At 58.9% G+C, this 27,211-nt stretch overlaps 3 protein-coding genes across 3 annotated transcripts; 2 read left to right on the top strand and 1 right to left on the bottom strand.

Moving 5' to 3' along the window:
* Positions 1-1,230: 1,230 nt before the first annotated feature.
* On the top strand, positions 1,231-5,773 carry LOC147600720 (uncharacterized). The gene is made up of 8 exons (XM_086749659.1): positions 1,231-1,285; positions 1,697-1,822; positions 2,133-2,576; positions 2,798-3,335; positions 3,757-3,861; positions 3,944-4,083; positions 4,438-4,562; positions 5,120-5,773. The coding sequence occupies exons 1-8, from the start codon at positions 1,231-1,233 to the stop codon at positions 5,771-5,773; spliced, it is 2,187 nt and encodes a 728-aa protein (XP_086605785.1).
* A 12,640-nt stretch (positions 5,774-18,413) lies between these two features.
* LOC147600719 (ciliary microtubule associated protein 1A-like) lies at positions 18,414-20,549 on the bottom strand. Its single transcript, XM_086749658.1, has 4 exons — positions 20,495-20,549; positions 19,958-20,083; positions 18,892-19,404; positions 18,414-18,568 (listed from the first exon to the last, which is right to left on the bottom strand). The coding sequence occupies exons 1-4, from the start codon at positions 20,547-20,549 to the stop codon at positions 18,414-18,416; spliced, it is 849 nt and encodes a 282-aa protein (XP_086605784.1).
* A 1,693-nt stretch (positions 20,550-22,242) lies between these two features.
* Positions 22,243-25,729, top strand: LOC147600718 (vacuolar protein sorting-associated protein 51 homolog). The gene is made up of 7 exons (XM_086749657.1): positions 22,243-22,251; positions 22,435-22,490; positions 22,550-22,652; positions 23,385-23,606; positions 23,796-23,917; positions 24,393-24,480; positions 24,981-25,729. Exons 1-7 carry the CDS (start codon positions 22,243-22,245, stop codon positions 25,239-25,241), a joined length of 861 nt encoding a protein of 286 aa, XP_086605783.1. The 3' UTR covers positions 25,242-25,729.
* The last annotated feature ends 1,482 nt before the right edge of the window (positions 25,730-27,211 follow it).

The raw sequence follows: 27,211 nt of genomic DNA, 5'->3' as shown, positions 1-27,211 counted from the left end.
TTCATTACTTTCTCACAGGCGGCCTCATTATTTTCTCACAGGTGGCTTCAGTACTTTCTTACAGGCGGCTTCAGCGATGTCCTTGAGGCCTGCTGCTCACAAACATAACAATTCCGTTCGGTCTGGATTGTTCACTAAGTGCCCCTGGTACTCCAGGTATCCAACACCTGGAAACGGTGCTCGCCGGCTCCGCGCCGAGATGAAGGGTGCGCGCAGGGGCCGGGGACAGCAGGCACCCAGAGCGTTGTACCGGGAATGCTCCCCGAGCTGTCCCGTGCAGGGACGAGCGGCGGGGTGGGACAGGAACGGGCTGACAGCAGTCAGAGCGCCCTGATGGTCACAAGCCGTAAAAGCCAGGGAGCGAGACCCTTGGTGGGCGCTAACCAAAGCCCCGGGTAACGCCTGGGGGCGTTAACTCAGAGCGCGACACCCTCGGGCGGGACCCTGGGGACCCTCGCGCTGCAGCTGTCAAAACTTGCACACCGCTGACAGAATCAGACGGCTCCAACTTCCCACCCCCATCCAAACCCTCCCAGGGAGACCGGAAAAGCCGCTTCATCTGTCTCCGGGCCATCGAAGGGGAAGAGCAGGGTTTGCTGTGAACATCAGCTGCTTTATTTCGACACCAAAGTCGGCTCCGACGTTTGTGCGCGCTGCGACGAGCGCGGGCAGGACAGCGCAGGCCTTTGAAACGGAGGCTGCCGTTGGCCCAGCTGGCAAAGGCGGGGGCACGCCGCAGCCTGCCCTGGGACCCGTGCACGCTGCTGCTCAGGTCTTTTTTCCCCTTGGGACCCGCAGGAGCTCCCGCAGCCGAGGAAAGGTGTCCACCAGCTTCTGGAGTGGAAACGGGCAGCAGCTAAACCTGCTTGGTTGCGTTTGTATTGGCCTCGGGCTCTGCCAGGGGGTCCAGGCGGTGAGAAAGTGACTCCGTGCCCGCGATGTCGGAGTATCTGTCCCTGCCGGGCGCAGCCCCATCGGCACGAGGATCCAGCCATAGAAGTGCTGGGGGGAGGTGTAGATTCCCTGACGGCCTGCGCGGGCACACGGCAAGAATCGACACCTGCCTTTGGCACCCAGCGGGTAACGGCCGCTCCCAAGAGATACGGCCACACCTGGCTAAGGCAGAGCCCCCGACAGCAGGTTCTGCTTACAGCCCCCAGCCCAGCTCGCCCTCCCCAGGAAAAGCAAACACAGCTGAAGGGGCAGCTGGAAAACAGACCCAGAGCAGACATGCCGGGTGTCCACGTGCACGCCCACGTTATTATACGACCCCGGCGCTACAGGAGTGCGCGGCTCCTTGGCGAAAGGCAAAAATCGCATCCGTTCTGCCCTCGCTGCTGCCGTGCAGAGCTCACCAAGGTCTGGCCCTGCGAGCTGGACGTCCCCGGCTCCCCATCAGCCATATGATGCGACAGGACACAGGACAGGCACCAGCGGCCTCTGTGATGTCACAGTGCGTCCCCACGACGAGCCGGGGCCACCTGGCAGCTGAGACCACAACCTCTCCTGCCCCATCGCTGCCTGCCCTCAGTCTCGCCGCACCCTGCGACCGAGAGCTGCAGCAGCCGACAGGCTCGTCTGTGCCCGCTCGGACGGTCAAGGCTGAGAAAGCGGAAGCGTTGCTGCTCCTCCCGAGGAGGCTTCCCAGCGCGGCTCTGTCAGGAAGGCCCTGAGCGACTTTCTGCTGTTGCCGCAGGCTTTGCGGGTGCCTCCAGCATGGACGGAGCCTGGGTGGGCACCTGGAGACCTCACCGCCCGCGCGGCCCCGTCGCGGCCCAGTTCACGGGCCCGGGCCCCAAGTACTCCATCCCTGGGACAACAGGTAAAAGCACCGTCGCGAGGAGGGGCGGCACGTCCGCTCCGTTCCCCTCTGCGCCAGGCCCCCGTGCTCTCGGCCGCAGCAAGGACACGGGCTGGCCAGAGGAAGGCTCAGGCTGCTGATGGGAGCGCCCGGGAAAGAGCCGCGGGCTCTGCGGAGCACGGAGGGGGCCTTAGCGGCACCGTAACCCGGAGCGCACAGGAGGAAGGCTGTTCTCCTCGTCCCTTTCTTCTCTACGGGTATTGAGGTTTCTTTCCATCGGGCCTCCGGGAAAGCAAACCATGAGAGATGTGATCTTCACGGTTGCTTTAAGTTGGCTCGCAACTGTTTTGGGGCGTAGTTCTTTGCGCCAGTAGCATTCTGGCCATACTGCGGTTAGCCGCACAGCGCCGGGAGCCGTTGCGCCTTTGGAGCGGCCCGCTGGCGTCATTCTTGGAGGAAGAAGTCGCAGGGGAGGGGAATTTGTTGAGGCCGGCGACTCCAGCTGCCCCACGCAGAAACTGGCTTTCAAAGCGCAGTTGCGGGCAGGTGGCCTTTCACGGGCTTTTCTTGCCAGGTTACCGGGATCACAATCCCACCAAAACCAAGGCCCCCGCGTACACATTTCGAGGGGCCGGCTCCCTGGTCACAGAGAGCTGCTCGCCCGGCCCCAGGTACTACGTCCAGTCCTCCATCACCAGGAACGGGAAGTACGTGGCTCCAGCACAGCCCATCTGCGGGCGCCACAAGATAAGGACAGAGGTCACCCCTGGACCCAGTGAGTACTGTTTCTCCAGCACTTCTTCCGGCCAAGCCAAGCGCGCCTCGCTGTCGCCTTGCGCTAGCGGGCTACCAAGCCATCAGCTCACGCCCGGAAGGAGCCTCGGAGGGTTCTGGAGAGAAAAGAAACAAGGCTGAGCGCCGCCTCCTGCCCTTTCCTCTTCGGCCTGGGGCAAAGAGCCCAACTTCACTGCTCTTCTCCGCTTCTCCTCCGCCCAGGCGACTACTCTGCCGACGAGGCCGACAAACACCGCTACAGACGCGCGCCGGCGCACTCCATGGTCTTCCGGCACGAGACTAAGGACGAGCGCTCTCCAGGTAAGGAACTGGGAGCCACGCGCCCCTGCAGCCTGCGTGTGCTCCAGGGAGCATCTGCTGGACAGCTTTTTCAACGGCCCCAGGGACGGGGCTCCGCAGCAGGCCGCAAGGCTCTCTTGACACGCTTCCTGATGTCCCAGAGCGCCAGCTCTCCCATCCCACACGAGAACCGGCAGCTGGGGCTCGGAGCCACTGACGCTGCGCCGCGGGCGGTGCAAGGTGGAGGCGACCCAGGGAGGGGCAGGACGTCCTTCCTGCTCCTCTCCGCGCCGGGCGCCGCTCCTCTCCCCGCAGGACTCGCTCTCTGCCCGTTCCCCCTCCAGGTCCTGGCACCTACACCCTGCCCAGGCTGCTGGGGCCCCGCACAGCCTACACCCACGCCAGCCCGTGCTACTCCATCCGGGGGAAGAGCAAGCCCTGTGCTGGAGGCCTCCCCGAGGTGAGCTACGCTCCTCCGCTCTCTGGCCGCAGCAGCTGAAGCTCAGCCGCTCCCTCGGGGCAGGAGGGCTCCAGCGCCTGCTGCAGCCTCTCGTAACGCACCTTTGCCTGCACCGGCGGCAGAACCCCAGAAGCCGCGGATCCCTGGCTCTCCGCTGCCAGCAGCGGGAGAGGGGAGGCTCTGCCGGCACCCGCAGCCCCTCGCTTTCCAACACGGACCGCTTTGGTGGGGCAAAGCTCGTCGGCGCTAACGGGAATCGCCCTCCTCCTCTGGGAACTCTGCCTCTCGGCAGGGGATCAGGAGGCGCCCTGGTTCCCCTCGCTTCCCTGGCCGGCCAGCCCAAGGAGCGCGGCCCGCGTGGGCGCCCGGCGAGAATCGCCGCCCGCCTTTGGTACCCAGCAACCTCCCGCCTCTCTTACAGACGCCAGGTCCTGCTGCGTTCCCCAAGGTGGAACTGGACGTCTACAAAACCAGGGCTCCCAAGTACACCATGCCGCTCAAAACCAAACTTGCCGGCGACCAAACGGTGAAGCCGGGGCCAGCAGACTACCACCTGGGAAAGGTAAGGCAGCCTGCCCGCCTCTCCTCCTCCGCTTTGCCACGAGCAGCCCTTCCGCATCCGCCCGTGCCGACGGGGCTCCTGGGAACTCGACGCCTCGCTGCAGCCACCGCCTGCGGGACAGCAGCCCGGCTGCCTTGGCCCAGAGCCGAGCAGAGGCAGGCCAGACAACGCGGCTCTGCCTGCCCGGTAGCCCAGCCATTCCACGCCGCTATGCGTGCACACATCACAAGCTCTTCGGGAGCAGGCGCCGCCGCCGAAGGGACGAGCAGACCTGGCTTGCGCACTGGGCATCGGCGGGGAGGGCAGGGGCGTCCGGCCAGGCCTGGCTGGAGCTAGAAGGCCTCTGGACTTGAGCAAGTTCCACCGCCAGCTCGGCTGCCGCTCTCCAGCTGGGCTCGCCCCGCCGGATGGCGCGGCCGTGGGGCTCCATTTGCCTCAGAGGCACGATCCGTTCTTTGAGCGGCCTCCTGAAAACCTTCCACGGGTGTATTTTGGCCGCCCCTGAGGTCCTTTCCTCTTGCCTTTACGTTCCTCCCCAAGAAGGGGAGAAACGCCACCGGGGAGCGGCAGCAGACCATCACAATGTCCTGATGACGCAGGAGGTTTCCAGCAAGCGCGCCGTGGGCACGGGGGCAGTCGGCTGCAAGCGCCCCGGCGCGCCGACAGCAACGCAGGACAAATGGCCGAGGCACACAGAGCGACTCGTTACGCCGGGCGGCCTTCCCTGATGATGAGCCTTCTGGAGAAGGTGGCGGCACCACGGTCACCTTTTTTTCTTCTCACTTTTCCCCTCTAGGTGACGCTGACCAAGCCCCGGGCACCTGCTCCCACTTTTGGTCTCCGGCATTCCCCCTACGTGGCCCCTCTGATATGAGTCCGATAAGAACATGCGCCCAGAGATCGTCTCCGTGCACCTTCTGCGGGGAGAGGGGCTGCGTGAGCGCCAACCGTCGGCTCGCTCGCTTCACGTCCGTGCCTCGGCTAAAACACCGCAAGCCGAGGACAAGGGGAGAGCTCCGGCACCGACAGCGGGAGCCAGGCAGAGCTCCGACGGCGCCGTTTCCCCCGACCGGAGCGAAGCGCTGCTCCGCGAAAGCAGTCCGGCCCTGCCCCGCGCTCTCCCACCCCCCGGCCCGGCGTCCCGCAGGCACGGGCTCGGCCCCAAGGCCCCAGTCCATCTCGGCACCCGCCTTGCCGGTGCGCACGGGCGGCTGCTCTCCAGGGAAGGAACGCCGCGCGGGGAAGCTCGCAGCCGTGCCTCTCCTGCCGCTCCCGCGCTGGGCAGCGCCCGCCCCAAGCTGGCGCCGGCAGCGCCCCGTGCCGCGGAAGCCGAGGGCAGGGCGGCTGTGCCGGGGGGCGGGAGGCGGCAGGGCAGCTGCCGGGGCGAGACCCACAACCCCCGCCCCGGCCGGACGGCGTGCCCCGCAGCCCCGGCCGGACGGCGCCGGAGCGGGGAGCTGTTCGCCGGGGGAGCCGCGGCGGCGGCAGCCCCGGCTGGGGCGGGAAAAGGCGGGGCGGAGGCCGCGCCCGGGCGCGGCCCCGCGCAGGAGGGCCCGAGCAGGTTTATTTCCTCGCTCCCCAAACCGCGGCGATTAGCCGCACCGATCCCCCCGCCGGCGCGGGTGCCGCCGCTCCCTCCACCCACGAGCTGCGCGGCCCCCGGCCCGCGGAGGAGCGGCGGGACAGCCCCGCGGGGAGCCCGCGGCTCTCAGGGGAGCTGCGAGGGGAGCTCTGCCTTCGGGAAGGGCCGGGAGCGCCCTCGGCTTCCCTGTACAACGGCTGCGGTGCACGCGGCTGCGTGAACGGAACCGGCAGCGAGCGGGAGCGGAATTACAAGGGCCAGAAACTGCCTCCGCAGCCGGGGACCGACCCCTGAGCGCCGACGTGCCAGTGAGAAGCCGCCGTTCTTTGTTGCGGCGCTGATGCGCGGGGGTCGCTCCGCCTGGCGCGCGTGCGGGTCTGGAAATCTGGGCAGAAGACATTCAGTGATTCCATGCATAACCACCGATAATTCCCAGAGCACAGACACAAAATCACCAGTTTTCCGATAAACCATTGATACCACATTCCCCACCCACTCGCGCACGCTGTCTTTCGAGTCAAGGGTCCTCCCGTGGTCCCGGGGGCCGCTGGAGCATCCCCTCCTCGACTCTGCTGGCTGAGCCCCCCTCAAATCTCCCTCTGTGGTCTCGGGAACAGGCCGCATCGTCCTGGACTTTCTGCCTGCAAAGGACTGGCTCAGGGCGTGCGTTCACACCTCGTTCTGCAGGCCTGCCTTTGCTCTGCCACCCTTGCGAACCGCCCCGGATGCGCCAGGCTAACTTCTGACTAACAGGTCTAAACCCGCCTGGTCCCTCTACGGATTAACAGAGCTCAGATAAAATTTAGCCTACATGGCTACAGTAATAGAGTAAGCCACAATCACCTCATGTTGACATTAAATTTTCCAAAATCATATTATTCTAAAATTATGTTGATTAATCATTTCTATCACATAACAAGAGGAAAACGGAGGCGCGGATGGGGCAGGGTCTGTTAAAGCTGCCGAGGCGAAGGAGGAACAAAGGCAGACGAGGCCTGGGGCAGCCGAGCGCATGCCGAGCTGTTTGTGGGGCGGTACTGAGAAGAGGGGCTAAGGAAACTTTAATAGATATGGCATTTATTGATTATTGCTGTGCATGCTAATACAAATAGCGTTTGATGCTTTGCTAACTAGCTATTGTAAAAACTACCCGAGGGGGGGAAGTCTTGTATTCCCCAACCGAGGGGTCTTGCTTTGTGCTTTGAACTCTTTATCTGAAGTGAGAAGTCCTGCACCTCCCGCACAAGGACAGTCCTGATAAGAACCAAGGGGTCTCCTGCGAGAAGTCCTGCACCTCCCACACAAGGACAGTCCTGATAAGAACCAAGGGGCCTCCTTCAGGAGCCAGCTAAAACTGGACAAATGACTTCTTGGAACTAATTGTAATACCTAAATGACCTCTTGGAACTAATTTTAATACGGAGCGGGGATAGCTCATGCATATGTATAGGCGTGTTTTTTTAACTTCATGCATATGTAACACTTGGTTGTATAAAATTCAAAGTGAATTGCCATGCCAGGCGCGCACGATTTTGGCGGGACTACCCCCCGTGCTGCCCGGCGCCGAATAAACATACCTACTTTACAATCTTACAGATTGTGGAGTCTGCTTTCCGCACGTCAGTTTGGCGAGCCAGGCAGGAGGCTCTCTGCTTGGCTGCGGGATCGACTGCGGAGCGGACTCTCCTAGGCGCGCCCCGAGCACTTTCCTCGGAGGAGCCTCCGCTGCCAGCCGCTCACCACGGGAGCAGACAACAACCTCCTAAAGCCGCGGACCAAACGGTATGTTTAATGGTAGGGGCCTGTAAGTCGTACGCGTGGCCGGGGCAGCTGGTAAATCGCGCAGAGACGTCTGGCGTGCAGCATAGTCCCCTTTGGGTGGGTACCCAGGTTGGTTTGGGGCTCCAGTTGGGGACTCACTGACCGATAGAGTGACCACTAGTGATCCTGGGAGTAGATCAAATTAGTCTGTGTTTTGCTGGTATCGATTTTTGGTTCTTGTAATAAGGCATTTTGTGTTGGCTACTGATTTGGACTTGCTGAACCATAGTGTCTGCGTGAAGGATTCTTGTGTGTGTGTGATCTATGTTGCATGGTAAAAATTCTATGTTGCGTGCAGGACCTTCTATGGTGTAAATGCCTGTGTTGTGAAAGCGTGAGTGAGTCTCGGGAATCCTAGCAAAGCTGTGACTGTGTGTGGCGTGAGGTCTGTCCAGCCGCCCCTAGCCACCCAGATTCTTCTGAGGTGGGCTAGAAAGCAAGGGGACTTTCCTCTTTCCCAAGTTTCTTGTATGATTGTGTGACCACTATGAGTGTGTGGACGTTCACGAGAGTGTGAACACTGTGAGTCTATGTAAATTGTATTGTTTGTGTGCAAAGATTGAATTGGATCCAAAGTGTGTGTTTGTAACCGCGGTAGTAGTTTATTGTGTTCTGTCATTGTAGATTCCTTTGTTCCCTTGTGGTGGGACCCTGACGGTCCTGAATAGTGTCCTTTACACCACGGTAACTCTCGTAAACCTATATTTTGTTCTAGAGTGTAAGGGTTGTGGTGAAAAGTTGTGGGTAAAGGTTGGCTGAAATTCCGAGCATCCTAAGTGTAAAATTTAGACTGGGATAAGAAAGAAAGGGCTGTGTTTGTGTACAAAAGAAGGATAAATAATAAATCAATAAATATGGGAGGGGGTCAGAGTAGAGGAATAATAAACAAAAGTCCTCTGGGTTTCATACTTGCTCACTGGGAAGATATTGCTGGGACTGGAAGTACGGAAAGTAAAAAGACCCTTATCAAATATTGCAATCAATGGTGGCCGTTGTACAAGCTAGAAGGTGAGGCTAAGTGGCCGTCTGATGGGTCAATAGATTATAACACCCTTTTACAACTAATGTTGTTTTTAAGAAGAGAAAGAAAATGGGATAAGGTTTCGTATGCAGATATGTTTTTCACCCTCCGAAACCACCCGGAATGGCAAAGGGGCTGTGGAATGGTGCCCCCACAGGACCCTATGGTACTCGCGCTTGAGCGAGAAAACAAGGAGCTCAGAGGTAAACTGAGGCGGTGTTGTTCGGCATGTAGTATCAGACAAAGATGTACTAAGGCAAGTAAGATTCATCAGGCGCCAGAACAAGATTTAACTGATTTGTTTAAGCCTCCCCCTCGACCACAGGAACAGGATGCGGACTCGGACAGAGCTTTGACTCCCCCGGACAGTCCCGTATCTTCCCGTACTAGGAAGAAATCCGCTCCAACAGTTTTTCAAGCACCTCTCCGGGAGGCGGTGGGACCGGATGGTGGGACGATGTTAATTAAAGTACCCTTTTCTACTGCTGACCTAGGGGAGTGGAAAAAGATTGCAAAAGATTATAGGAGTGACCCGGTAAGTGTAACTAAGCATTTCCAATTTATTATAAAGCAACATAATCCTGATTGGAAGGATACCATTATAAAGTTACAGGAGGGAACGTTAAGGAACATTTCCCCCTCCAAGATCCAAAGTGGGATGTTAATAGATCTGCACATATGGAAAAACTGCAGGAGTACCAGGAATGGATTTTAAAGGGAATGGAGAAGGCAATCCCCAAAACTATAAATTGGTCAGCTTTGTATGCAATCAGACAGAGCCCTTCCGAGTCCCCATCTGAATTCCTGGATCGATTGAGGGACGTGATGCGCCGTAGCACACCGCTGGATCCTGGGTCAGAGGTAGGAATACAACAATTAATCTCCCTATTCTTGGGTCAATCCACAGGAGATATAAGACGCAAACTTCAGAAGTTACGCCCCACAGAAAGCAGGAATTTAGAAGTGCTGCTGGATGAAGCATGGAGAGTGTTTAGAAAGGGAAAAAGGGATTAAATGGAACCTGCCTCTTGTGGGTAAAAATCAGTGTGCTTTCTGTAAGAATTTTGGTCACTGGAAGAGGGAATGCCCAAAGAATAAGAAAGGGGGCCAAAGGGCTCACACAGGAAGAACAATAGCCCACGTAGGGAAAGACTGACGGGAACCTGGGGGATCTACCCTAGCGGATCCACTGGTTATAATTAAGCTAGGGGAAAAACAAGAAAAAGTAGAATTCTTAATAGATACAGGGGCAACATACTCTGTTTTGAATCAAGCCTTGATGCCCCTGGGGAATGATTATGTTATGATAAAAGGGGCGACCGGCCAAAGTGAAAAGGCATATTTTTGTAAGCCTCTAAAATACAAATTGGGAAAACAATGGGGCATTCACAAGTTTTTATATATGCCCAACTCCCCAAAAGCACTTTTGGGAAGAGATTTGTTGGAACAATTGGGAGCAAAAATCACATTTGAAAAAGGAGAAATTACTCTGGAGGTAAAAGATCAACAATACGTTCAAATATTGAGTCTAACCTTAACCAGTCTTCCCTCAGAAGGAAAAATTAACGAGGAAATCCTAGATCAAGTGTACCTGGGGGTATGGGCTACCGACGTACCGGGAAGAGCGAAAAATGCTCCACCGGTCAAAATTCTGAATTCAATACCCCTATATTACCTGTTCGGAAACCCGATGGGTCATATAGGGTGGTCCAAGACTTACGGGCGGTGAATAAGGTAACTGAAGACCTCTACCCAGTAGTGGCGAATCCATATACCCTGCTGACTGTGTTAACACCTGATCTAATTTGGTTTACTGTCTTAGATTTGAAGGATGCTTTCTTTTGCCTCCCTCTCCACGAAGCCAGTCAAAAATTGTTTGCATTCGAATGGGAAAATCCTAAGAGTGGTCGGAAGACCCAGCTCACTTGGACGGTGTTGCCGCAAGGATTTAAGAATAGTCCTACCATTTTTGGCAATCAGCTTGCGAAAGACCTGGAATCCTGGGAAACCCCGTCTGAGAAAGGAAAATTGTTGCAGTATGTGGATGATATCCTGATCGCCGCCAGGACAGAGGAAGACTGTATGGCATGGACGGTGAGTCTGTTAAACTTCTTAGGACTCCAAGGATACCGGGTGTCCAAGAAGAAGGCCCAGGTAATGCAGCGTAAAGTGAATTATTTGGGCTATGAAATTAGTGTGGGGCAGAGAACTTTGGGGCAGGCCCACAAAGAGGTGATATGCCAAACTCAGAAACCCCAGACAGTAAAGGAGTTGCGGACCTTTCTGGGAATGACAGGGTGGTGTCGATTATGGATTTACAATTATGGACTGCTTGTTAAACCACTGTATGCGCTGACAGCGACTGAGCAGAAACACCTTGAATGGAATAAGGAGGCTGAACAAGCTTTTGAGCGACTGAAAAAGGCTCTGATGTCAGCCCCAGCCTTAGGACTCCCAGATGTGAGTAAGCCATTTCTTCTTTTCTCTCATGAAAAGCAGGGCATTGCCCTAGGAATACTGGTACAGGATCTGGGTCCGCATCGACGGGCAGTTGCCTACCTCTCTAAGCAGTTAGACGCGACTGCAAAGGGCTGGCCTGGATGCCTATGGGCGGTTGCAGCTGTGATACTGAACATACAAGAAGCCCGAAAGTTTACTCTGGGTCAGAAAATGACTGTTTTTGTGTCCCATGCAGTGTCAGCAGTATTGGAAGCAAAGGGCGGGCACTGGCTCTCTCCACAAAGATTCCTGCGATATCAAGCTGTGATAGTGGAACAGGATGATGTGGAAATTGTGGTCACTAACATTGTCAACCCAGCTTCTTTTCTCAGTGGGAACACAGGAGAACCGGTGCATCATGACTGTTTGGAAACCATCGAAGCAACATACGCAAGCCGCCCAGACCTGAAGGATAGCCCCATAAAAAATGGGGAAAACTGGTTCACAGACGGGAGCAGCTATGCCTCGAATGGCAATCGACATGCGGGATATGCCATCACCACCAGTCAAGAGGTAATAGAATCAGGGCCTTTGCCCATGAACACCTCCGCACAGAAGGCAGAAATAATTGCCCTAACCCGAGCCCTGGAGTTGGCCCAGGGCAAAACTGTGAACATATACACGGACTCAAAATATGCCTTCGGAGTTGTGCACGCACATGGAGCAATTTGGAAAGAAAGAGGCTTATTGAACTCTCAAGGGAAAAATATCAAACATGCAGAAGAAATTCTGAAGCTACTAGAAGCTGTCCAACTCCCTGAGAAAGTGGCAATTATGCATATTAAGGCACAGCAGAGAGTGAGCTCCGATTTGGAAAAAGGGAATGAACTGGCGGACAGAGAGGCAAAACAAGTGGCCAAAACGAAGGTAAAAATAGAAGGGGCTCTAATTCCTGATAGGCAAATCTCCCTACAAGGTAAGCCAAAATATACCAAAGAAGATCAGAAACTTATTACAGACTTAGAAGGGTCACATAATGAAGAGGGGTGGGCTTATACCCCACAGGGAAGACTAATTATTCCCTCTTGTTTACTGTGGCACTTGATACGGGAGGAACATAGAAAAAGGCATTGGGGAACAGAGGCTCTGTATAAACATTTGATAAGGGAAATCGTGGCTAGAAACTTATATACCACAGTGAGACAGGTGACTCAACAGTGTGACCTTTGCCTCCAGACTAATCCAAAAATACTCCCAAACCAGAAATGGGCCAGATCGGGAAGGGCAATGGGCCTGGACAACAATGGCAGGTTGATTTTACAGAACTTCCAAGAAAAGGGGGGTATCGCTATTTGCTGGTATTAACTGATACCTTTTCAGGTTGGCCAGAAGCGTTCCCAACTAGGACAGCCAAGGCTCGGGAGGTAACTAAAGTGTTGGTACAAGAGATAATACCACGTTTTGGGGTTCCGGCAACCATATCCTCAGACAGAGGACCACATTTTGTCTCAAAAATAGTGCAACAAATCAGCCACCATTTAGGTATAGATTGGCAACTTCATACCCCGTATCGCCCTCAGTCGAGTGGCCAAGTGGAGAAAATGAATCACTTAATCAAGCAGCAAATTGTGAAATTGGGACAAGAAGCAAACCTGACATGGCCTCAGTCTCTCCCTTTAGCCCTTTTAACAAGACCAAGGGGGAGGGAAGGACTGAGCCCCTTTGAAATTTTGTATGGACGACCCTATGGAATACAAAAAGGGATATCTATGCAAATTGGGGATGAAATTATGACTTCCTACATGGTGGCATTGAGCAAACAGCTCAATAAAATTAGAAAGCATGTAATTGGGACCCGGGGAAAAGGTCTAGATGAACCTGTACATGATATACAACCTGGAGATTACTATGGAAAGTCTCGGTACTGCGACAGGGGATGCAATTCAAGCCCTCCAAGAGGAGACTTCTTCCCTGAAAAAAATGGTCCTCCAGAATAGGCTGGGTTTGGATATGTTGTTTGCCCAGCAAGGGGGATTATGTACTGCTATAGGTGAACATTGTTGTACATATGTAAACCAGGAGAAAAGGATAGAAAAAGACTTATCTAAAATCTGGGAACAAACTAAAAGTTTTCATGAAATAACCAGGGACAACATTTCCTGGGGGTTTGACTTATGGGAAAAGTTAACCTCTTGGCTACCAAATTTAACATGGCTGAAACAACTATTTTTGGCAACAATTATAATTATACCTTTCTTCATAATCCTTTTTATAACAGTTCGGTGTGGCTTCTGGTGTTTCCAGAGCACGGGAAATTCCTATAGTAATTGGAAGAAAAACCAATTACGACAGAGGCTTGAGTCTTACCAATACTTTGAGAAAGTGCAAAATAAATAAACATTGTGCCAGAATTAGGTATAGTAAAAGAATTTACTAATTCTCTAGAAAAGGGGGGAATGAGAAGAGGGGCTAAGGAAACTTTAATAGATATGGCATTTATTGATTATTGCTGTGCATGCTAATACAAATAGCGTTTGATGCTTTGCTAACTAGCTATTGTAAAAACTACCCGAGGGGGGGAAGTCTTGTATTCCCCAACCGAGGGGTCTTGCTTTGTGCTTTGAACTCTTTATCTGAAGTGAGAAGTCCTGCACCTCCCGCACAAGGACAGTCCTGATAAGAACCAAGGGGTCTCCTTCAGGAGCCAGCTAAAACTGGACAAATGACTTCTTGGAACTAATTGTAATACCTAAATGACCTCTTGGAACTAATTTTAATACGGAGCGGGGATAGCTCATGCATATGTATAGGCGTGTTTTTTTAACTTCATGCATATGTAACACTTGGTTGTATAAAATTCAAAGTGAATTGCCATGCCAGGCACGCACGATTTTGGCGGGACTACCCCCCGTGCTGCCCGGCGCCGAATAAACATACCTACTTTACAATCTTACAGATTGTGGAGTCTGCTTTCCGCACGTCAGTACGAAAGCGTTTCACCTGGGGTTTTAGCTGAAAAAGCAGCCAGTTTGGCTGTAGCACCGTTTAACACACGGACCGACGCCGGCGCGCTCAGGCTGGCTCACACTCGGACACCGGGTGTCCGGGGAAAGAGCAGGAGCCCCAGCACCCAGAGGGGCTGAGAGCTTGTTTCTTTTCAACCCACTGCACTCCCTCCGTGCTCAGTTTGGGGCGCTTTTTTTTTTTAACCCCTCTATGAGGGGTGTTTATGGCACAGTTTAACACTCACAAAGTGCATAAAAGGCTTAAGAGCCCTGGAGAGAAATGCCAGACTGCAGATCATACTCGTAACGCGACTGCAGGTTAGGAAGACGGGAATGGCAGAGCTCACACTCCCACAAGCTCCTTGTGAGCTAGGCGAGGAGGTAAAAACAATAGTAACCCCATGGGACCTGACAAGAAATTGCCAGAAACACACCGTTGTTAATGACGATAGCATGAAGCCATGACACTGGAAAACAAGGCGTGCAAAACACGACCATGAGCTCCTGGGGGGTTTCTTCAGCAGTGCTGGGGATTATGTGCGGCCGGGTGTTTGGAAGCCTCTTTTGACGCTTCCCATTTAACAGTGAGAGAAATCGGTGCCTGTCCTTGGGGAAGCACTGCTTCCCGCTGTGCTCCAGGTGTCTGAAATAACACGTGGGAAAAAATAGAGTGAAAAAAAATAAGATTCACCCTTTGCAGGAACAAGCTGTGACATGAGAAGAGAGGAAAGTGAGGGCAGGGTTCACATACAGACACATCTGTCGTAGTTCAGCCCCGATCGGACCAGACTACGCAGTCTCTCTCTCACTCCCCCCACCTTCTGAGAGAACAGGGAGAGAAAATATAAGGAAAAACGGCTCAAGGTTTGAGATAAGGACAGGGAGAAATCCTTAAAGTTACCGTCACGGGCAAAACAGACTCGACTTGGGGAAAACTATTCATTTATTACTACAAACAGCAGGATAATGAGACAGAGAACAAGATAACCTCCCTCCACCCCTCCCTCTTCCCAAGCTTAACATTATCTCTACTACCTTCCCCCCCCGAGCGGCACAGGGGGGAAGAGGGAATGGGGGTTGCAGTCAGTTCATCATATGTTGTTCTATGCCGCTGCTTCATGGTCGGGGGAAGAACTCCTCGCATTCCTCCCCTGCTCTGTTGTGGGGTCCCTCCCACGGGCCACAGTCCTTCGTGGAACTGCTCCGGCGTGGGTCATCTCTTCCACGGGTGCAGTCTCTCCAGAACAGCTGTCCCAGCGGGCCCTCCACGGGCCACAGCTGCCTTCAGGCACCCACCTCCCCTGGTACGGGGTCCTTCACGGGCTCCAAGTGGATCTCTGCTCCTCCGTGGACCTCTATGGGCTGCAGGGGGACAACCTGCTCCACCATGGTCGTCACCACAGGCTGCAGGGGAATCTTGGCCAGGAGCCGAATTACTCCTCCCCCTCCTTCTGAACTGACCTTGGCGTCTGCAGCCGTTCCTCACAACAGGCTGGTAGATGTCTCTCAGGATCTTTTTTTTACATCTCATTCACTTCTCATCTCCTCTCCACTTCTTGCAGCTGGGCCAGACCGAGTCGGGCCCAGTCGGCTGCCTGGCGAGAGGCCAGAGGGTGAGGCCTGCAAGGCCCATGAGGCCTGCGCCTCCCCCTCTGCGCCTCTGCCCCCGCTCAGCTTCTTCACATCTTCTCTTCTCTCTTTTTTTTCTGTTTTCCCATTCTTAAATACGTTATCGCAGAGGCGTTATCACGAGACATTCTGCTACCAATCGGCTCGGCCTTGGCCAGCAGCAGGTCCGCCCTAGGCCCGGCCGAGTCCACTGAACAAAGGGGAGCGACTTCTAGCAGTTTCCTACAGAAGCTACCACCTTAGGCCCCCCCCCACTAACAAAACCACGACAACATCATATACAGAACTTTTTTTTAATTAACACTCAAGGAAACAGAACTATACAGTTAACTCAGCTGGGACACTTGACAGCTAACAAACCTGCAGCAAAAGTGAGAAATCCTTGCAGAACCGGGAGAGCTATTAAAATTAGTTAATTGTTGAGGACAAGAGGCTGGCAGGTCTCAGCAGCAGACACATTCGTAGGGTTTTACACACGAAGCAGTGGGACAGAGTAAGCGCAGTTTGCAGGTGCAGCTGGTCAGATACCCATAGGAGACAAGCGGTGCAGCAGGAACGTCGGAGTCCGAAAGCGGGAGCAGGTGCCTGGGGCGTGATCCGCGTCATTCGTATGAGGTATTTCCTCACACTGCGCGTACCCACTAAGTGAGTGCCGCCACCACCACAATGCTGCTGCGATGCGCATCAGCACGGGTCAGCTCTGGCTCAGGCCCGGGAGGCAGGCCGGGTCACTTCACCAGCACAGGACAGCAAGGTGCGCCTGTCTTGCCCAAAGGTGCTGGAGAAACGGTACTCACTTGGTCACCTCCATCCTTATCCTGTGGCGTCCGCAGGCGGGCTGTGCTGGAGCCACGTACTTCCCGTTCTGGTGATGGATGAGATACCTGGGGCCCAGCAAGCAGCTCTCCGCAACCAGAGGTCTGGCCCCTCAAAACGTGTACTGGGGCTTTGGTCGTGGTTGGATTGTGATCCAGGAAACCCATGAAGAAAAGCCTGGTGGCCCAGTCATGGCCAGGTGGCAGCAAGGTCTCCCTGTGCCCATCCAGTCCTGAGGTGCTGATGGAGGGCTGGACATCGTCCCAAGGACGCCGAGAGCAGCTCTGTGTGACCAGAGGTCTGGCCCCTCGAAAAGCGTACTGGGGCTTTGGTTTTGGCTGGATTGTGACCCAGGAAACCCGTGAAGAAAAGCCTGGTGGCCCTGACTGTGGCGGGGCCAGCTGGACATCCTGGTAGGAGAGGCACAGCTCCGAGCTTCCCCGCGCAGCGTTCCTTCCCTGGAGAGCAGCCGCCCGTGCGCACCGGCAAGGCGGGTGCCGAGATGGACTGGGGCCTTGGGGCCGAGCCCGTGCCTGCGGGACGCCAGGCCGGGGGGTGGGAGAGCGCGGGGCAGGGCCGGACTGCTTTCGCGGAGCAGCGCTTCGCTCCGGTCGGGGGAAACGGCGCCGTCGGAGCTCTGCCTGGCTCCCGCTGTCGGTGCCGGAGCTCTCCCCTTGTCCTCGGCTTGCGGTGTTTTAGCCGAGGCACGGACGTGAAGCGAGCGAGCCGACGGTTGGCGCTCACGCAGCCCCTCTCCCCGCAGAAGGTGCACGGAGACGATCTCTGGGCGCATGTTCTTATCGGACTCATATCAGAGGGGCCACGTAGGGGGAATGCCGGAGACCAAAAGTGGGAGCAGGTGCCCGGGGCTTGGTCAGCGTCACCTAGAGGGGAAAAGTGAGAAGAAAAAAAGGTGACCGTGGTGCCGCCACCTTCTCCAGAAGGCTCATCATCAGGGAAGGCCGCCCGGCGTAACGAGTCGCTCTGTGTGCCTCGGCCATTTGTCCTGCGTTGCTGTCGGCGCGCCGGGGCGCTTGCAGCCGACTGCCCCCGTGCCCACGGCGCGCTTGCTGGAAACCTCCTGCGTCATCAGGACATTGTGATGGTCTGCTGCCGCTCCCCGGTGGCGTTTCTCCCCTTCTTGGGGAGGAACGTAAAGGCAAGAGGAAAGGACCTCAGGGGCGGCCAAAATACACCCGTGGAAGGTTTTCAGGAGGCCGCTCAAAGAACGGATCGTGCCTCTGAGGCAAATGGAGCCCCACGGCCGCGCCATCCGGCGGGGCGAGCCCAGCTGGAGAGCGGCAGCCGAGCTGGCGGTGGAACTTGCTCAAGTCCAGAGGCCTTCTAGCTCCAGCCAGGCCTGGCCGGACGCCCCTGCCCTCCCCGCCGATGCCCAGTGCGCAAGCCAGGTCTGCTCGTCCCTTCGGCGGCGGCGCCTGCTCCCGAAGAGCTTGTGATGTGTGCACGCATAGCGGCGTGGAATGGCTGGGCTACCGGGCAGGCAGAGCCGCGTTGTCTGGCCTGCCTCTGCTCGGCTCTGGGCCAAGGCAGCCGGGCTGCTGTCCCGCGGGCGGTGGCTGCAGCGAGGCGTCGAGTTCCCAGGAGCCCCGTCGGCACGGGCGGATGCGGAAGGGCTGCTCGTGGCAAAGCGGAGGAGGAGAGGCGGGCAGGCTGCCTTACCTTTCCCAGGTGGTAGTCTGCCGGCCCCGGCTTCACCGTTTGGTCGCCGGCAAGTTTGGTTTTGAGCGGCATGGTGTACTTGGGAGCCCTGGTTTTGTAGACGTCCAGTTCCACCTTGGGGAACGCAGCAGGACCTGGCGTCTGTAAGAGAGGCGGGAGGTTGCTGGGTACCAAAGGCGGGCGGCGATTCTCGCCGGGCGCCCACGTGGGCCGCGCTCCTTGGGCTGGCCGGCCAGGGAAGCGAGGGGAACCAGGGCGCCTCCTGATCCCCTGCCGAGAGGCAGAGTTCCCAGAGGAGGAGGGCGATTCCCGTTAGTGCCGACGAGCTTTGCCCCGCCAAAGCGGTCCGTGTTGGAAAGCGAGGGGCTGCGGGTGCCGGCAGAGCCTCCCCTCTCCCGCTGCTGGCAGCGGAGAGCCAGGGATCCGCGGCTTCTGGGGTTCTGCCGCCGGTGCAGGCAAAGGTGCGTTACGAGAGGCTGCAGCAGGCGCTGGAGCCCTCCTGCCCCGAGGGAGCGGCTGAGCTTCAGCTGCTGCGGCCAGAGAGTGGAGGAGCGTAGCTCACCTCGGGGAGGCCTCCAGCACAGGGCTTACTCTTCCCCCGGATGGAGTAGCACGGGCTGGCGTGGGTGTAGGCTGTGCGGGGCCCCAGCAGCCTGGGCAGGGTGTAGGTGCCAGGACCTGGAGGGGGAACGGGCAGAGAGCGAGTCCTGCGGGGAGAGGAGCGGCGCCCGGCGCGGAGAGGAGCAGGAAGGACGTCCTGCCCCTCCCTGGGTCGCCTCCACCTTGCACCGCCCGCGGCGCGGCGTCAGTGGCTCCGAGCCCCAGCTGCCGGTTCTCGTGTGGGATGGGAGAGCTGGCGCTCCGGGACATCAGGAAGCGTGTCAAGAGAGCCTTGCGGCCTGCTGCGGAGCCCCGTCCCTGGGGCCGTTGAAAAAGCTGTCCAGCAGATGCTCCCTGGAGCACACGCAGGCTGCAGGGGCGCGTGGCTCCCAGTTCCTTACCTGGAGAGCGCTCGTCCTTAGTCTCGTGCCGGAAGACCATGGAGTGCGCCGGCGCGCGTCTGTAGCGGTGTTTGTCGGCCTCGTCGACAGAGTAGTCGCCTGGGCGGAGGAGAAGCGGAGAAGAGCAGTGAAGTTGGGCTCTTTGCCCCAGGCCGAAGAGGAAAGGGCAGGAGGCGGCGCTCAGCCTTGTTTCTTTTCTCTCCGGAACCCTCCTTCCGGGCGTGAGCTGATGGCTTGGTAGCCCGCTAGCGCAGGGCGACAGCGAGGCGCGCTTGGCTTGGCCGGAAGAAGTGCTGGAGAAACAGTACTCACTGGGTCCAGGGGTGACCTCTGTCCTTATCTTGTGGCGCCCGCAGATGGGCTGTGCTGGAGCCACGTACTTCCCGTTCCTGGTGATGGAGGACTGGACGTAGTACCTGGGGCCGGGCGAGCAGCTCTCTGTGACCAGGGAGCCGGCCCCTCGAAATGTGTACGCGGGGGCCTTGGTTTTGGTGGGATTGTGATCCCGGTAACCTGGCAAGAAAAGCCCGTGAAAGGCCACCTGCCCGCAACTGCGCTTTGAAAGCCAGTTTCTGCGTGGGGCAGCTGGAGTCGCCGGCCTCAACAAATTCCCCTCCCCTGCGACTTCTTCCCTCAAGAATGACGCCAGCGGGCCGCTCCAAAGGCGCAACGGCTCCCGGCGCTGTGCGGCTAACCGCAGTATGGCCAGAATGCTACTGGCGCAAAGAACTACGCCCCAAAACAGTTGCGAGCCAACTTAAAGCAACCGTGAAGATCACTTCTCTCATGGTTTGCTTTCCCGGAGGCCCGATGGAAAGAAACCTCAATACCCGTAGAGAAGAAAGGGACGAGGAGAACAGCCTTCCTCCTGTGCGCTCCGGGTTACGGTGCCGCTAAGGCCCCCTCCGTGCTCCGCAGAGCCCACGGCCCTTTCCCGGGCGCTCCCATCAGCAGCCTGAGCCTTCCTCTGGCCAGCCCGTGTCCTTGCTGCGGCCGAGAGCACGGGGGCCTGGCGCAGAGGGGAACGGAGCGGACGTGCCGCCCCTCCTCGCGACGGTGCTTTTACCTGTTGTCCCAGGGATGGAGTACTTGGGGCCCGGGCCCGTGAACTGGGCCGCGACGGGGCCGCGCGGGCGGTGAGGTCTCCAGGTGCCCACCCAGGCTCCGTCCATGCTGGAGGCACCCGCAAAGCCTGCGGCAACAGCAGAAAGTCGCTCAGGGCCTTCCTGACAGAGCCGCGCTGGGAAGCCTCCTCGGGAGGAGCAGCAACGCTTCCGCTTTCTCAGCCTTGACCGTCCGAGCGGGCACAGACGAGCCTGTCGGCTGCTGCAGCTCTCGGTCGCAGGGTGCGGCGAGACTGAGGGCAGGCAGCGATGGGGCAGGAGAGGTTGTGGTCTCAGCTGCCAGGTGGCCCCGGCTCGTCGTGGGGACGCACTGTGACATCACAGAGGCCGCTGGTGCCTGTCCTGTGTCCTGTCGCATCATATGGCTGATGGGGAGCCGGGGACGTCCAGCTCGCAGGGCCAGACCTTGGTGAGCTCTGCACGGCAGCAGCGAGGGCAGAACGGATGCGATTTTTGCCTTTCGCCAAGGAGCCGCGCACTCCTGTAGCGCCGGGGTCGTATAATAACGTGGGCGTGCACGTGGACACCCGGCATGTCTGCTCTGGGTCTGTTTTCCAGCTGCCCCTTCAGCTGTGTTTGCTTTTCCTGGGGAGGGCGAGCTGGGCTGGGGGCTGTAAGCAGAACCTGCTGTCGGGGGCTCTGCCTTAGCCAGGTTTGGCCGTATCTCTTGGGAGCGGCCGTTACCCGCTGGGTGCCAAAGGCAGGTGTCGATTCTTGCCGTGTGCCCGCGCAGGCCGTCAGGGAATCTACACCTCCCCCCAGCACTTCTATGGCTGGATCCTCGTGCCGATGGGGCTGCGCCCGGCAGGGACAGATACTCCGACATCGCGGGCACGGAGTCACTTTCTCACCGCCTGGACCCCCTGGCAGAGCCCGAGGCCAATACAAATGCAACCAAGCAGGTTTAGCTGCTGCCCGTTTCCACTCCAGAAGCTGGTGGACACCTTTCCTCGGCTGCGGGAGCTCCTGCGGGTCCCAAGGGGAAAAAAGACCTGAGCAGCAGCGTGCACGGGTCCCAGGGCAGGCTGCGGCGTGCCCCCGCCTTTGCCAGCTGGGCCAACGGCAGCCTCCGTTTCAAAGGCCTGCGCTGTCCTGCCCGCGCTCGTCGCAGCGCGCACAAACGTCGGAGCCGACTTTGGTGTCGAAATAAAGCAGCTGATGTTCACAGCAAACCCTGCTCTTCCCCTTCGATGGCCCGGAGACAGATGAAGCGGCTTTTCCGGTCTCCCTGGGAGGGTTTGGATGGGGGTGGGAAGTTGGAGCCGTCTGATTCTGTCAGCGGTGTGCAAGTTTTGACAGCTGCAGCGCGAGGGTCCCCAGGGTCCCGCCCGAGGGTGTCGCGCTCTGAGTTAACGCCCCCAGGCGTTACCCGGGGCTTTGGTTAGCGCCCACCAAGGGTCTCGCTCCCTGGCTTTTACGGCTTGTGACCATCAGGGCGCTCTGACTGCTGTCAGCCCGTTCCTGTCCCACCCCGCCGCTCGTCCCTGCACGGGACAGCTCGGGGAGCATTCCCGGTACAACGCTCTGGGTGCCTGCTGTCCCCGGCCCCTGCGCGCACCCTTCATCTCGGCGCGGAGCCGGCGAGCACCGTTTCCAGGTGTTGGATACCTGGAGTACCAGGGGCACTTAGTGAACAATCCAGACCGAACGGAATTGTTATGTTTGTGAGCAGCAGGCCTCAAGGACATCGCTGAAGCCGCCTGTAAGAAAGTACTGAAGCCACCTGTGAGAAAATAATGAGGCCGCCTGTGAGAAAGTAATGAAGCTTCCTGTGAGAAAGTAAACGAAGCAACCTTGAAGAAGATTGCAAACAACTTTGAGAAGTGAAAACATGAAAAGTACAGGACTTTCCAGGTTAACGGACATCCAGATTAGCTAAGTGCAAGTAGGAGGGATATGCAAATGTAACCATTAGAGCTTAAGCCAATCACGCAATGACTAGTAGGCATATTTTATCTTAGCAATATAAATATGCGCATCTGGGACTAATAAATGGAACTACGCTTATTACTCATATTGAGTCTTTGTCGTACGTTCCTCCGTCGCTCGCATCCAGGGGCCGCCCGTAAGGGTGGGTCAGAAAATCAGCATTGGCTCAGCCTCGCCATGGAGGCCCTCCAGCTGGACCGCGGATTTGGTGCGGCCTGCGGTCAGCTCGCAGCTGGACACGCGTTGCTGCCAGCAGCCTGCCCGAGACGCAGTTGTTTTTCCCAGGAGCAGAATTGTTATGCACAAGGCCGGCTCTGGCCTGACCACAAAACGTACAACACCCTTGAGACGGCGCAGAGCGGGAGGCCGGGGGGTTGCACAAGGCAGTTGGGGGTCAGCGGGGCGGCTTGGAGCTTGCGTGGGGCAGTTGGTGGGTTTTCCGCGCCCCGGAGTGGTATTTTTGGGGTGTGACCCGCTGTCTTTGTGGCAGGGGGAGTTCTGCGTGGAGGCGGTGCGCGAGGGGCTGGTGGTGGCCTTCGTGCGCTGGCTCTGCCGCACCGCCCGGGGCTTCGCCGACGGCCCGGCTGAGCGGGGCGCCCCCGCAGCACCCCCAGCCCTGCTCTGCTCCTCGCCCGCCTCTGCCTTGACTACGAGGCCACCACCGTCAGCTACATCCTCACGCTCACCGACGAGCAGTTCCCCCCCCAGGTGAGCCCCCCAACTGCCCTGGGTGGCCCCAGAATGGACCTCGGGGGACCCTGAATGTCCCCAGATGTCACACGATGGCCCTGCACCCCCAGTCAGGACGCAGCGGTGGGCACCCTGGCGTGCGTGGAGGCCTGGGGGTCTTCTGTGTCCCCCGACGCATCGCTGAGTGGACCTAAAACGGTCTGATCGTCCCCAGAATGGCCCCGCGTTCCCCTGTGGCCCTGTGTCCACCCAGGATGTCACGGTGGGGACAGTGGTGCGTGGGGCGGTATGGGGATCTTCCTCCTGTCTGTGTGTGCCCCTAAATGCCCCTGGGGGACCCCAGAACGTCCTCACGTCCCTCCCGGTGCCCTGCTGCGGCGCCATGTCCAGCCAGGATCTGACCCTGGGGATGGCAGTGCACACGGAGGCAGAAGGGGCCTCACTTGTGTCAGGGTCTCCCAGATGTCCCCAAGGGCACCTCAGCATGACCCCACGTCCCCCCCACAGCCCCCCAAGGGTACAGGGACGGCAGTGATGCTGCTGCAGGTGGGGTGGCCTGGAGAGCATCCTGTGTGTCCCCGATGTCCCTGTGCCCCCAGGACATCGGATGCTGGAGGCACAGGGGGCGTCCCCACGCGTTCCCGTGTCCCTCGTGTCCCCAGGCCGCGGGGCCGTGGTGACGGTGGGGACAGCGCTGTGCGCGGAGGTGCGGGGGGTTCCTCCGTGTCTCCCTGTCCCTTGGACCACCAGGACTCGGGCCCAGCAGTGACACCAGGACCGGCGCTGTGCGCGGAGGCGCGGGGGGCGGCGCAGCGGCTGCTCGACCACTACGTGCAGGTCCAGGGTGCCGCGGTGGCACAGATGCTGAGGAAGAGCGTGGAGACGCGAGACTGGCTGGGCACCGTCGAGCCACGCAACGTTCGTGCCGTCATGAAGCGCGTGGTCGAGGACATCACCGCCATCGACATCCAGGTTGGGACTGGATGGGGGGGCCTGAGGGGGGCCTGACATTCCCGGGGGGCCCAGAGGGTCCCCGAAGGGTCCGGAGCGATCCTTGAGGTCACTGCAAGGTCCTTGAGGCTCTTTGGGGGTCCCAGAGGGGTGCCAGAGGGTATTTTGGGTGGATTCTGGCATACCAGCGCTGAGGGCGCGGTGCCGCAGGTGGGGCAGCTCTTCGAGGAGGGAGTGCGGCGGGCGCAGAGCAGCGACTCCAGCCGGCGCGCCTTCTCCGTCTACAGCAGCTCGCACGCAGCGGGGCGCTACGCCCCCAGCTACACCCCCAGGTCAGCCCTGCACCCGGTGCCACCCCCCAGGCCACCCTGCGTCCCCCTGCGCTAACCGCTGCATCTCCCCCGTGACCCTCTTCGTGTCCCCGAGCTGTCCCAGCATCCCTCCCACCATCTCCACATCCCGTGGCTGTCCCAGTATCCCCTGACCATCCCCGTCTGTCCCCAGGCTGTCCCAGTATCCCCTGACGATCCCATGCGCCTTGTGTCCCGTCGTCGTCTTGTCTCTCGCTGTCCTTGCCCATCCCCACGTTCCCTGACTGTCCCCACATCCACCGCCCGTCGTCATGGTCCTGTCCTTGTGTCCCCAAACCGTCCCAGTGTCCCCTGACTGTCCCCGCAGCCTCCGGCCATCTCTGTGTCCCCATCCCCGTGTCCTGGCCGTCCCTGCGTCCCTGCCCCCGCACCCCTGGCTCTCTCAAGCACCTGGCTATCCCCGTGTCCCTGACTGTCCTGCTGTCACTGTCCCCAGCGCCCCCATGGACACCCACCTGCTCAGCAACATCCAGAAGCTCTTCTCCAAACGCATTGACATCTTCAGCCCTGTCGAGTTCAACAAGGTGAGGCCGCGGGGCCGTCCCCGTGTCCCCAAGGGCCCCCCAGGGTCTCTCACCTGCCCACCTTCCCGGCTGCCACCTGTCCCTGGTGTCCCCGAGAGCCAGCTGTTGGGGCCCGTGGGGCTGCTGACCGCAACAGGGGTGTTCCCGCTGAGGCTCCCTGTCCTAGGTGTCAGGACGCGGGGGGTCCCGGGTGAGGGTGTCCCCATGTCCCTGTGCTCCCAGCGGCCAGGCCAAGAGTGTCCCTGTGCCCCTGTGCCACGTCTCCTCCATGTCCCATGCGGCCAGGCTTGGGAGCGGCAGCCAGCACAAGGGTGTCCCTCGTGTCGCCCCCGCTGAGGGGATTTGGGCCACGTGTCCCCGGTGTCCCCACATGCCACGTGTCAGGACTCCGGGGATCCCGGGGTTTGAGCGTGTCCTAGGAGCTGCTGGCCTGGAGAGGGGAGCCCCCAGTGTCCCCACACCCTGGTGCAGATGTGACTGGGAGCGTCCCCGCGCCCCAGGTGTCGGTGCTGACAGGGATCATCAAGATCAGCCTGAAGACGCTGCTGGAGTGCGTGCGGCTGCGGACGCTGGGGCGCTTCGGGCTGCAGCAGGTGCAGGTGGACGGGCACTACCTGCAGCTCTACCTCTGGCGCTTCGCCGCCGACGAGCGGGTGGTGCAGGGGCTGCTGGACGAGGTGGCCGCCAGCGCCGCCCACCGCTGCCTCGACCCCGTCCCCATGGAGCACAGCGTCGTCGAGCTCATCTGCGAGCGTGGGTAGGAGACGGGGACGCGCGGGGGCGGGTGGAGGTACGGGACGTGGCATCGCGTAGCAGGGAGACGCAGGGGCTCGGGACGTCTGTGTCACCATGGGGCGCAGCCGAGCAGGGACAGCTCGGGGAGGGCAGCCGTCTCTGGGGTCCTGTTACGTGTCTGGGGATAGACCTGTACCCCGTGAGCCCCCGCACACGCATGGTGACACTCCACGTGTCCTCGCGCACGCGGCAGTGCACAAGGACGGCCCATGTCCCCACGCAGGGCCACCCCGTCCCCACACCCACAGCAGATCACCCCGTGTCATCAGCCCCACAGGCCAGCCCTGCTAACACCCCACATTGTCCCCCACCCCAGCGCCGCCCTCGCTGTGTGCTGACGCCCCGTGTTGTCCCCGCGGCCCCAGTGTCACCCCCTCACGCCTGGGAACACCCTGGGCACAACCCCTTTGTCGCAGCCGGGGACAATAAATAAAACACTGAGCGGTGCCTCGTGTCCCCTGCCTGTACTTGGGGTGGGGACGGGACGCGGCAGGGACAGGGGCCTGGCTCCTGGGGGAGGCAGGGGGAGGGTGTGGGGATGGGGGGGCACCTGTACCCCACGGGGCGCCGAGGGGGTGGCCCCACGCGCAGCCTCGCACAAGCACCCCTCAGCTTCCCCTCGCAAACCCCTCGCACGCGCACCCTGCGTGCATGCGGTGCCTTGCCCGCGCACCCCAGGAGCGGCCTGGGGCCCTCGGGCAGCCGCCTCGCCCGCGCGCAGCGCCCTGCACGGGCAGGGGGCTGCCTGCCTGCGCTCCCCAGCTGGCTGCGGGACCTCGGCGGGGCCAGCGCTGCTCCGCGGCTCCCGCTCGGCGAGGCCGGGGGGTGCGGGAGGGAAGGGCCGTGCTGGAGAAGCAGCCCCTGAGCGCGGTGTTACAGCCCGCAGCCCCTGCGCCCCTCTGTCGTTCAGGATCCTGTCCGTGACGCCCATGTGAAAAACGTCACGGCCCGCTCGGGACTCGCGATGGTTCTTTAGTGCGATCTCGCAGCGCAGAATTACGGCGAACACGCCAGAGGGGCTGGCTTCAATCAAACAGCACAGACTTGATTGTTTTGCCCGTAAAGCGGCGCGCGATAGGTGAAAGGGAGGGAAAAGGAAAAGTAAAGATAGGGGAAAAAAAGGGGAATAGCTACCACCGCGGGTCCAAGGCGTCCCTACGGTCCCAGGTCCAGGCAGCGTCCCGCCGGTCCTCACGCTCGGTGTCGATGTCGATCGTGGTGGGGAGAGCTCTCCGGGGGCTCGCTGTTAGGGGCCGACCTTTTCTGCCAAGTACCAAGCCCTGCTCCTCCTTTGCTCTGGGGAGCTCCGCCTGTTCCGGCCCTTAGGACAGAAGTGCGGATTTTGAGCAAAGTTCAGTTAAAGGCACGTTCTCAGCGCCGGTTTTGAGACAGCAGCTGTGATCCATCCTCCTCGACAGCAGCTGCTCGGTGATCTCTGCCAGCCCTGGCGCCAGGGCCGAGCCGTGGCACCCCCGCGCCGCTCTGCGCCGTCTCAAGGGTGTTGTACGTTTTGTGGTCAGGGCAGAGCCGGCCTTGTGCATAACAATTCTGCTCCTGGGAAAAACAACTGCGTCTCGGGCAGGCTGCTGGCAGCAACGCGTGTCCAGCTGCGAGCTGACCGCAGGCCGCACCAAATCCGCGGTCCAGCTGGAGGGCCTCCATGGCGAGGCTGAGCCAATGCTGATTTTCTGACCCACCCTTACGGGCGGCCCCTGGATGCGAGCGACGGAGGAACGTACGACAAAGACTCAATATGAGTAATAAGCGTAGTTCCATTTATTAGTCCCAGATGCGCATATTTATATTGCTAAGATAAAATATGCCTACTAGTCATTGCGTGATTGGCTTAAGCTCTAATGGTTACATTTGCATATCCCTCCTACTTGCACTTAGCTAATCTGGATGTCCGTTAACCTGGAAAGTCCTGTACTTTTCA

The sequence above is a fragment of the Chlamydotis macqueenii genome, chromosome 5 (genome assembly GCF_036417535.1).
Source record: "Chlamydotis macqueenii isolate bChlMac1 chromosome 5, bChlMac1.mat, whole genome shotgun sequence".
NCBI classification, from domain to species: Eukaryota; Metazoa; Chordata; class Aves; order Otidiformes; family Otididae; genus Chlamydotis; species Chlamydotis macqueenii.
Note: the sequence above shows the minus strand (reverse complement) of the source record. Positions and strands in the feature narration are given on the sequence as shown.

What these genes read in the sequence shown, in the direction of transcription:
- LOC147600720 (XM_086749659.1), top strand. Translation starts at nt 1,231, where the DNA reads ATGCCGGGTGTCCACGTGCACGCCCACGTTATTATACGACCCCGGCGC. An exon ending in ACGACCCCGGCGCTACAGGA is followed by an intron (nt 1,286 to 1,696) that starts GTGCGCGGCTCC and finishes CTGTTGCCGCAG; the next exon opens with GCTTTGCGGGTGCCTCCAGC. An exon ending in CTCCATCCCTGGGACAACAG is followed by an intron (nt 1,823 to 2,132) that starts GTAAAAGCACCG and finishes GGTTGCTTTAAG; the next exon opens with TTGGCTCGCAACTGTTTTGG.
- LOC147600719 (XM_086749658.1), bottom strand. Translation starts at nt 20,549, where the DNA reads ATGCCGGGTGTCCACGTGCACGCCCACGTTATTATACGACCCCGGCGC. An exon ending in CTCCATCCCTGGGACAACAG is followed by an intron (nt 19,405 to 19,957) that starts GTAAAAGCACCG and finishes TTTTCTTGCCAG; the next exon opens with GTTACCGGGATCACAATCCC. An exon ending in TAAGGACGAGCGCTCTCCAG is followed by an intron (nt 18,569 to 18,891) that starts GTAAGGAACTGG and finishes TTCCCCCTCCAG; the next exon opens with GTCCTGGCACCTACACCCTG.
- LOC147600718 (XM_086749657.1), top strand. An exon ending in ACGAGCAGTTCCCCCCCCAG is followed by an intron (nt 22,653 to 23,384) that starts GTGAGCCCCCCA and finishes TTGGACCACCAG; the next exon opens with GACTCGGGCCCAGCAGTGAC. An exon ending in GCCCCCAGCTACACCCCCAG is followed by an intron (nt 23,918 to 24,392) that starts GTCAGCCCTGCA and finishes CACTGTCCCCAG; the next exon opens with CGCCCCCATGGACACCCACC.